At 42.9% G+C, this 9,645-nt stretch overlaps 1 protein-coding gene across 1 annotated transcript; it reads left to right on the top strand.

The window, feature by feature from the left end:
* The first annotated feature begins 129 nt into the window (after positions 1-129).
* Positions 130-9,309, top strand: GPR83 (G protein-coupled receptor 83). Its single transcript, XM_030269500.4, has 4 exons — positions 130-3,826; positions 4,666-4,791; positions 5,787-5,920; positions 6,742-9,309. The coding sequence occupies exons 1-4, from the start codon at positions 3,440-3,442 to the stop codon at positions 7,364-7,366; spliced, it is 1,272 nt and encodes a 423-aa protein (XP_030125360.4). The 5' UTR covers positions 130-3,439; the 3' UTR covers positions 7,367-9,309.
* Positions 9,310-9,645: the final 336 nt, after the last annotated feature.

Below are 9,645 nucleotides of genomic sequence, written 5' to 3'. Positions count from 1 at the left end.
GGTTTGAATTTTGCAGAGAAATAAATTTATAATAGTCTGCAGGTATGAATATGGACACAGTCTCAGTAGAGTGGAACTTGTACTTACTTGCAATCTGATGTGGATACAGTTGAAAACTGAACTCCGAGTCATAATTGGACACAAGAATACAGTTTTCATTATTGAAGCTGTAAAATGTCTTAGTGATATCAACTCTACCAAGAGAACTTAAACCCAGTATTGCACTGTTATTAAACATCATGGTATATGAGAATGAATTCAGCTGTGTAATTCAAGCAGTACAAATGGGGACTCTGTATTTTGATGTTACACACATCTTAGGAAAAGATTTTAGCTGAATGTGTATGAATAATAGGAATCATATCAAAGGCTCTTTCTCCCTTTTCACAATTTTTTTTTCAGTCAGCTGTCAAATTCACAGTGGCTTTGTGTTTTGTCTATGGAAGATAAACATAGCAGCCTTCACTTCAGGGGAAAACATGTAACTGGTGTGTGAAGAAAGACTGTACTGTAAAGAGATGCTTATCCTAAACATTAATGTGATTATATGAGGGGGCAAGAGGCTCCAAAAATCAACATGATTTCTCAGAGGTCACACTGGGTAATTCTTGAAAAATCACTTCTCACCCGTGTAACTTCAATTCCCCTGCCTCAGAAAAGCTCAAAAATTCAGTAAAGCTCAAATGCAAAGCTCAAAAGTTAATTAAAGCCATGGTAGTGAAAGATTGTTCCCAGGGACAGGGAGAGAAGCGCACTGTGCTGTGTATTTAAAAAGAAAAAAAGGCATTATTCCTCTTTTTGAATGCTTCCAAACTTTTTGGCGTGTCTAGCTGAATTTTTTATACTCTTCTTACAATCTTTTATTCCCACCAGGCCTGTTTTCTAATTTGTTATAATCTTGTTAACAGTACTCTTGCACAAGTTGTTTTTGGTGACTTTTTTGGTGACTGAATTAATGGTCCATCCATATAGCTTTATTTCAAACATTATTTTTCACTTTAGAAATTGCATAATTTCACAGGTACCTTTTATAAAAACCACATTCAGCCTGCCAAATCCTGACATTTCTGTACAGCTTCCTGTTTTGCTGTTGGAGTGCTGGGGATTATTGAATAAGGGTGAAGTTGGCAGGACCAACTACCAAACTGCCAAATCTGCTATAGCCTGTTCTCTAGTAACAACCAAACTTAGGTGAGCTGCTTAAACAGCTCATACTGGAGTATGTTTTAAATACAGAACTAAATCAGAACGGTGTAGTGAAGCAGAGAAAGACACACCAGCAGTGTGGGAGACACCTGGCATAGACTTTCCACTGGGCTTTTCCATGACGCTTTGTGGGTATTTTGGGTGTGCCTGCCCAGTGTGGTTGGACCACCTCCTCTGGATCACAAGACACAGAATGCAGCTCAGAAGGAGGGTGGGCTTGAGCTGACTTGGGGAGGAGATTCCCATCCTGCAGCAGCCTGGTTTAGGAGGTGACAGGGTGCCCTACTCTCCTGGATGCACCTCATCTTCAAAGGCAATGGCAGCTCCAGCTACATATGTAAGGGTACCCTGCTAGAAATAAAGAATTAGATCAAGGAGCATAAATAAACAAACATGATAATTTTTGCTGAAATACAGATTATAGTACAGAACAGGATGTAATACATGTGAAATAGTCAGAGCTGGTGTTTGAGTAGCAGAATGCCCTTATGCACTGGCCAGCAGTGCTGGAAGGGAGAGGGCCTTGGCAGCTGCTGGAGCAGCATAGCAAGCAGGGCGATATATGCCGCTGACCCCTCTGTTCTCATCCTAAACCTATAAGAACGCTGCTCTGTCCTACTTTCTACTATTTTCTTGGGCTTTTATTTGAGACTGGTTTCCTGCTAGTGCTTCTGAGTGGGACATGTTTCTTCTCTCTGAATGGTCAGGTGTGACTACCACCTTAGCAGCTCCAGCAGGCGTACTGAAAAACTTTCTCTGACACAGCTGAATTGCCTCAAGAGCTTAAATTGGACTATTTTATGGAAGAAACATACTTTGGTAGCAGTGTGCAGAGTAGCACTGTGGGTTGTCCATTCTGCTTGTGTTATTGTGCATAGCTCCTGAGGGGTGGTGAAGGGAAGGCAGCCTGAGCAGGTCACTCAGGCAGTCACAAACATACTTTGGAAGAGTTTTTTTCCCCAGTGAATGACCAGCTTATAAGGCAAGCTTTTAAGATAATGGTCATTTAATTAATGCCTGCCTTTTATGTATGAAACCAGCTCTGGCTGGGATTAGTTGGCATCACCCAGGCAGATCTGTCCTCAGCAGAGGTGCAGCACTGTACATGTGCACTTGGGAAGTGGCACATCTTTCTGTTTAAGGTTTGTGGGTCTTGGTCTCCTGGTCCTGATTTTCTATTTCCTTATGTATTTTGTGGGAAAGGCAGAGGGAACACACATGCTGCTATCTGATCATCAGTGCTTGGGAGCAGCATACAGCTTCTTTTGCTTTGGATACTGGGCTCACTTGGCTGGGACAGTTCCTGTTCTCTGTCCTGTGTAATCACATCTTTGTAACTACCTCTATTTCTACAAACCCTAGAAAGCAGTTTCACATCAGGCTTTTATTCCTTTGCCTGTGAGGAAATACCTGCCAAGGGGAAACTGGAGTATTCCATGTCTCTCTGAGAGAAAAAAAGGTATTTGGAAAAATACTCTTAAGTACAATAAGGCAACTTGTTATTTACAGTTCATCTGTTACAGTCTATTCCATTCTATTCTATTCTATTCTATTCTATTCTATTCTATTCTATTCTATTCTATTCTATTCTATTCTATTCTATTCTATTCTATTCTATTCTATTCTATTCTATTCTATTCTATTCTATTCTATTCTATTCTATTCTATTCTATTCTATTCTATTCTATTCTATTCTAGCTAAGAAATAGGCTGAAACTTTGCCTGCCAAACCTGTAAAATAGCTCAGATTTGACCGGTCCTGAGAGAGAGCAGAGCTGGCACACATACTGCTGGTGTATAAACAGCGTGGAATTTGCTTGAGCTTGGCTGCTGGTAGAGAAAACGGATTCTGACATCTGAAGAGAATGTTTTTGCCTTTCTCACAGATGTACTTACCTCGGAGTAGCGCCCGGGAGCGCAACTGCGTGGAAAAGCAGCACGTCAGATCTCAAATTATGTCATGCAGCCCAATGACTGCAGAAGATCCCGGCTCGGAGCTCTTCTGGGGATATAAAGCTGGCTGAAGGAGCAAAAGTAGCGGCGAGCTGAGGGGAGGAGAAGCAGGTTGCGGGAGGCAGGAGCATCTCCCCGCTCCCACTGCTGGTGTGCCGCGTTTGCAGCCCCGAGCGCGCCGGGGCTGAGCGGGGCGGGAGCGGCTCTCCCGGCGCACGGAGCGGGTGCTGCTCCCGCGAATCAGCTCCTGCAGAGCTGGAGCGGCGCAGCGGGTCCAGAGATGTTACCCTGTTTTGTCTGGCTCACCCTCCCCGATTTGGTTAACGCCTTTGTGACCCCAGGAAAGTTATCCCTCAATGGGAGCCTGGAGAAGACTTTTGTAGTCCCGAACGCGTCGGGTTTCTTTTCCTGGGATAATGACAGCCTGGCCGACTGGCGGAGCTTTGTGGACAGGAGCCGGTACGGAGCGGAGTCGCAGAGCACCACGGTGAAAGCCCTGCTCATCGCGGCGTACTCCTTCATCATCGTCTTCGCCCTCTTCGGCAATGTCCTGGTCTGTCATGTTGTCATTAAGACGAAGCGTGTGCACTCCGCCACCAGCTTGTTCATTGTGAACCTGGCTGTAGCCGATATCATGATCACGCTCCTCAACACACCTTTCACGCTGGTAAGAGGGGGCAGAGATGCCTGGGATACCCCACCCCAGAGGGAAAGGAAGCGCCCCAGCATTCCCAGACATGGTGCAGCCTGGGAGGGTGGGATGCACCACCACAATCCACCCCATGACTAAAATACATTTCTCTGAGCCTCTACAGTGCCATAAAGGTGCTTTGGTGGCTTTTCCTGCAATAGGCAGTGTGTGGATCTTCTGCAGATACCTGTCCACTCCAAATTACAGCCATTGGAGTTGCCTTTGGAAAACCCTTCATGTATTTTTCTTCTCTGATTCCTGTTATCTAGCTGAAGATCGGAAATTACCCATTTTTTAATGTGGCCCTGATAGTACTTGAGCAAAAATAGCCTTGCAGTGATTGCTTAGTACTTTGTAGCATCTGATTTTTTTTCCCCTTCTCTTTTCTAAAGTATTTTGAAAGCAATGCTATAAACTTTTTGAAAAATAAATAAATGCTTAGCATCGTTTAACAAGTTGTTCTGAAAAGGTGTAGTTTGCCTGAAGTGAGATAAGATGTACAGGTCAGCCCTATCCCATAAGTGGAGACTAAAAGGAAGAGCAAATGTATTGACTCAATAGTGAGGCTGCAGAAGGATACACTGTAAATAAAAAAGAACAAACATCTTTGGTACTGCGCTGCTGTATTGTTCGGGAGGCCACTGAGCGGTAGTAACCTGCCTCTTCAGCGTTCAGAAGCCAGAACGCTATACAATTAAACAAAGAACCTGCTATCTTCTAAGTGTCTTTTACACAGCACAAGGAAATGTGTGTACGCTGGAGGTGTACCTATAAGCAGTTGTGGGGTGCACAAAACTAACGTTCTTCTTTTTTAGGCTCGTTTTGTGAACAGTACCTGGATCTTTGGGAAGGGGATGTGCCATGTCAGTAGGTTTGCACAGTACTGCTCCCTGCACGTCTCTGCCTTGACCCTTACAGCCATTGCTGTGGACAGGCACCAGGTGAGACCTCTCTGAAGCAGAGGGATGGAAAGCTTGGGAGGGCATAAGTAAACTGAGAAAGGATGATCACATGTCCTTTCCCTTCCAGCTCCCAGAGTACCATAAGATTCATGAGGAGCTGACAGGGTAGGGGAGCAGTTCTTGTTCTCAGAATAGTTTCAAACCCACAGCAAAAAAGGAGGTATCCATCCTATCCATCACCTTGGTATCTCTTCCAGCTGAGTAAAGGGAGTTTGTATGCAGTGGATAATTCAGTAGCTCTCAAAGAAAGAGAAAGATCAAGATCCTGATAGGAATTCATGTGGACAGCTCTCCTTTGGGGTGGCTTGTCCAGTACCAGGGTTCTAAGGGACATCCTAGTTAATTTTCTCAGCTCTATCTCCTGATGTTTGGGGATGTCCCACCTCCTGTTACCCTGAATACTGGAGACCTGACTGTAGGACACTGGTGTTTGTCACAAGCAGAGCTATAGCTTACTGTTGATATTGGGCTCAAGACTGGGGACATTTGGGTATTATCAGCTTGGAGTCACCCAACAACCACCCAAAACTGTTTACAGTTGGAATTTTCTGCTAGAAAGATTGTTTCCAGAAAATGTGCTCACTATCAGAAGCATTCCCATGGAGGTCTGGTTAAACCCTTTGGTTCTTTGCATCACTGATACTGAAACTGAAAAGTTTGAGACTTTTTTTCTCCTCTTTTTTTTTTTTTTCCCTTTCTATTAAGGAAATTGAACCTGGTAATGAACGTGTATTAACAGCAGTATGCAGTTTTTCCAACCTAGATGAAAGGACTGAAATCTGAGGATAGGACTACGATATGATTTGAACCATATTTCATGATGTTAAATTTCAGGTTTTCATGTACAGCTTACTGCCATTGGGAGCTGGGTACTAAATTACCATGCTAAATTTAAGGCTGGAAGATTGTATGAAAAAAAAGCATAACTTTTTCCAGAAATGTAATAAGCCTAGATTTTGGTTGATTTTGCACAGGTTATAATGCACCCCCTGAAACCTCGCATATCTACTGGAAAAGGTGTTATCTACATCTCTGTAATCTGGATCATGGCAACTTGTTTTTCCCTACCACATGCTATCTACCAAAAGCTCTTTATTTTTGAATACAGGTAAGGATGTGCTTTGCTTTCCTCCACGGTCTCCCTGGAGGCCAAACTCTGAGCAGTCATACTTTGTTATATTCTACAGAAAGTCTTGAGCATATGTCAAGGTCAGCCAAACATGGATCTAAACTACAATTTTCATCCGATTCCTTTTGCAATGTCTGATATCCCGTCCTTTTTATTTTTAAATATTTTATCTTTATTCTGTCCCACTAACCACACAAAACAGGCTAAGAAGTTAGAGGATCTGGCTTGACCCTTTACTTCTATACACAGGCATTTTATGCCATATACCAATCTGACCTGTTTGGTCAGACCAGAAATGGGAAATAAAAAACCCAACCTACCAACCAACCAACCAACCAAAACCCCACTAAAACCCAACAGATTTTAATCTACTCTTTAGACCTAGGAAAGTAGATAAATCTGCCTTAGCTGTCAAGAGCCTTAGTATTTGGAAAGTGCTTTAATGAGGGAAAGGTCCTTAATATGTGCAGAGAATGTGTTCCTATTTGCCAAAGGACAGAAAATAAAAACCTGCTTATGTGCAGCTGGAAATCTTGTAATTGATGAAATTCATAAAATTATCATAAGGTCATGAATGCCCATAAGAAATTATCACCACATTGCTCACTGGCTGCTCCATGGCTCAGATCCTTGAAGAGCAGAGCTCTGCTCAGCTGTGACATTTGTGAGATAAACACAGTGTTTGCTTTCAGGACTTGTGGCAGGAGCCCTCTCCCAGCTGCCTCCTTGTTTCTGATGTACTTATCTCGCCATGCCTGGCCATATGTGCCTCTCATCCTGTCCCATCTCTCCATTTGCAGTGAGGATGTTACCCGGTGCCTTTGTCTGCCAGATTTCCCCGAGCCTGCTGACCTCTTTTGGAAGTACCTTGATTTAACAACCTTCATTTTGCTCTATGTCCTGCCCCTTCTGATCATCTCCGCTGCCTACATGACAGTGGCAAAGAAGCTCTGGCTGCGCAATGTCATTGGGGATGTCACCATTGAGCAGTACGTTGTCCTTCGCAAAAAGAATAAGAAGACCATCAAGATGCTGATGCTCGTTGTCATCCTCTTTGCAGTTTGCTGGTTCCCCTTGAATTGCTACGTCATCCTCCTCTCCAGCCAGACCATCCACACCAACAACGCCCTGTACTTTGCCTTCCACTGGTTTGCAATGAGCAGCACCTGCTACAACCCCTTCATCTACTGCTGGCTCAATGACAGCTTCCGATCGGAACTGAAGGCTTTGCTCAACATGTGCAGAAAGCCCCCCAAGCCCACAGAGCAGAGGCTTCCCTCCACAGTCCCATCCTACCGACTGGCTTGGCCAGAAAATGGCAACTTCAAGAGGTTGCAGTCCTCCCATGTCCTTCCACCATCCTCCACCATCCAGTCAGGGAAGACAGACATCTCTGCAGTTGAGCCAATAGTAGCTGTGAGCTAAAAGGTGGCCTTGGACTGCACATAGATTTGGCAAGAGCTAAAATGGTGGGAAGATGTGGAGCCCTGAACACACAACAGGTGATAAAACCAAGAAGGAGGTTCTGCAGGAGGCAGTATAAAAAAGCTGCATGTTTGATGCAGGCCGATGACAATGGTGAGTAGACCCTAGAGGGGAGAAGGTAAACTCTTCCCAGGAAGGAACTTTTGTCTTTGTCAAGGTGACTTTGGACTGGCTCACAGGATGGGATTCTCTGCATGTGTGTTGCTGTTACCTGCATGACTAAGCTTTTTTAGAACTAGGACTCTGGGTGTGTTTTGCTGGTACTTAAACAACAGTTTCACCACATCAGATCTCCCTTCCCCTTTCCTGAGTCTCCTTGTAGCAGCATGGAAATGGTTGAGGTGTGGACCTTTAGGTTGCTATCTGAGATCCAGTGCAACTGGGTAGGAAAGCATTCTTTCTGAACTGGGGTCTGAAAAGTCAAAACCTGTTCAGAATGAATGAACAGATCTATTCCATAATTTTTTTTTGGTGTAAATGCACTTAGAGAAGTGGAGGATAAGCTAGACATTGATAAATAGGAGTCTCTTACATAACAGGCAGTTTTTCTAAGATAGATTTGAAGAAAAGTGCATGCCTATTCTTCAAGATGTTTTTTTCTTCAAATAGATAACTAAACCCAAGAAACATACCAGAAGTTGGACATAACTTTCACAGTTGGAGAATGGATAATTAAGTGCTACTGTGGGTTTGGATATTTTTATCAAAATACCTTTGCATCATTGTCAAGTTGCAGCTGAAGGATCACACAGTTTGACTGTTTAACTTGCCTTTGAATGTTGTTCTCTTACCCTGTAAAGCACCTGTGTACTTGTCATTTCAGACATTTGGGGCATTTCATTCCAACTAAGAAGTTGGAGTGAACTAAGAAGTTAGCTCTCTAGAATCAATTCATAAATTAACTGCTCTGAGAGAAGAGATGGTATCTCTGATAGCAAGTAATAAAAATGGAGCATTTTTCTGCAGCTTATCCTCTGGTGATTGTACAATTTTGGTGCATTTCAGGATAACAGAGAGATGTGTCCTATTTGGAGTGTCTAAGAAAATTCATGACTGCAACTGTCTGAAGTAGATTTCAGAACTTAATGTTCTTAGCAAGAGAAAATATGGGTTTGAATAATAAAAAAAATGGTGTTCCAAAAACTGTACCTTATATTGCACAGAAAAACAATACCTCCTTGAGCTGTGGAAGTTAGTTTTAACATCACACCAGGCTGACCCATTCCACATTTAACTTGCAGCATTCAGCAGTGAAGTGAGAAAAATTTTATTATAAATGAAAAGAAAAAAAAAAAAAAAAGTGAAGCTGTTTTTCTCAGTGTCCTGTAATAAACTTACAGTTCTGCCATAATTTTAAGCCTTGTGCTGAGTTTTCACACCTCAGTATTTAAAGAGACTGAAATATCTACCACTCCTTGCAGCTAACCTGCCCTTGCACAAGTGGTTATCAGCCTCTTACTGTGAATCCAGTGCTATTTTACTGCCCTTTATCAACGCTCCTGGAGTCAGGATATTTTGTATCACTGATCTGCAGAGTCAAATCTTTCCTCCTGCCTTCTTAGATTCCTTGCACCAAGTCCCATTTCCTCCCTCAACACTTGCAACACATCCACCCTGAATTGTTCAGAGAGTTGAACTGGATGATCATTGTAGGTCCCTTAAAAATTAACCTATTCTATTCTATTCTATTCTATTCTATTCTATTCTATTCTATTCTATTCTATTCTATTCTATTCTATTCTATTCTATTCTATTCTATTCTATTCTATTCTATTCTATTCTATTCTACTTCCCAATTGTGCAGAGCTTGTGAACCATGCTCCCCATTCCAGTGGCAGCAGAATCCAGCACTTTACTAGCAAATAAATCTCTGAGAATGCTGAGTACCTCAGTAAGATGTTCTTTCTGAAGCTGAAAGAAACATCTTAAAATTCACCATTTTTGAGCGCAGTTGTCATCCTGCTATATATGAAGAATACAGCTGTTATTCCAGTAGACAAAATCCTCAAATGCCATCTCAAATGCTGCTGGTGGGTCTAAGTGAGGCTCCTGCAGTTACAGCTCTGGATCCTGCACCCTTGCACTGGCTGGCAAACCTTTCCCCTCCAGGCCCTGCTCAATCCTGAATTTGGGCACAAGTGGGGGGAATGCAAGAAATTGAAGCTGTTTGATTTAGATCAAAGGAACAGGAAGGATGGACTGGATAAAAGGAAGAGATA

Source organism: Taeniopygia guttata, chromosome 1 (assembly GCF_048771995.1).
Source record: "Taeniopygia guttata chromosome 1, bTaeGut7.mat, whole genome shotgun sequence".
NCBI classification, from domain to species: Eukaryota; Metazoa; Chordata; class Aves; order Passeriformes; family Estrildidae; genus Taeniopygia; species Taeniopygia guttata.
The sequence above is the reverse complement of the archived record's forward strand: the minus strand, read 5'-3'. Positions and strand labels throughout refer to the sequence as shown.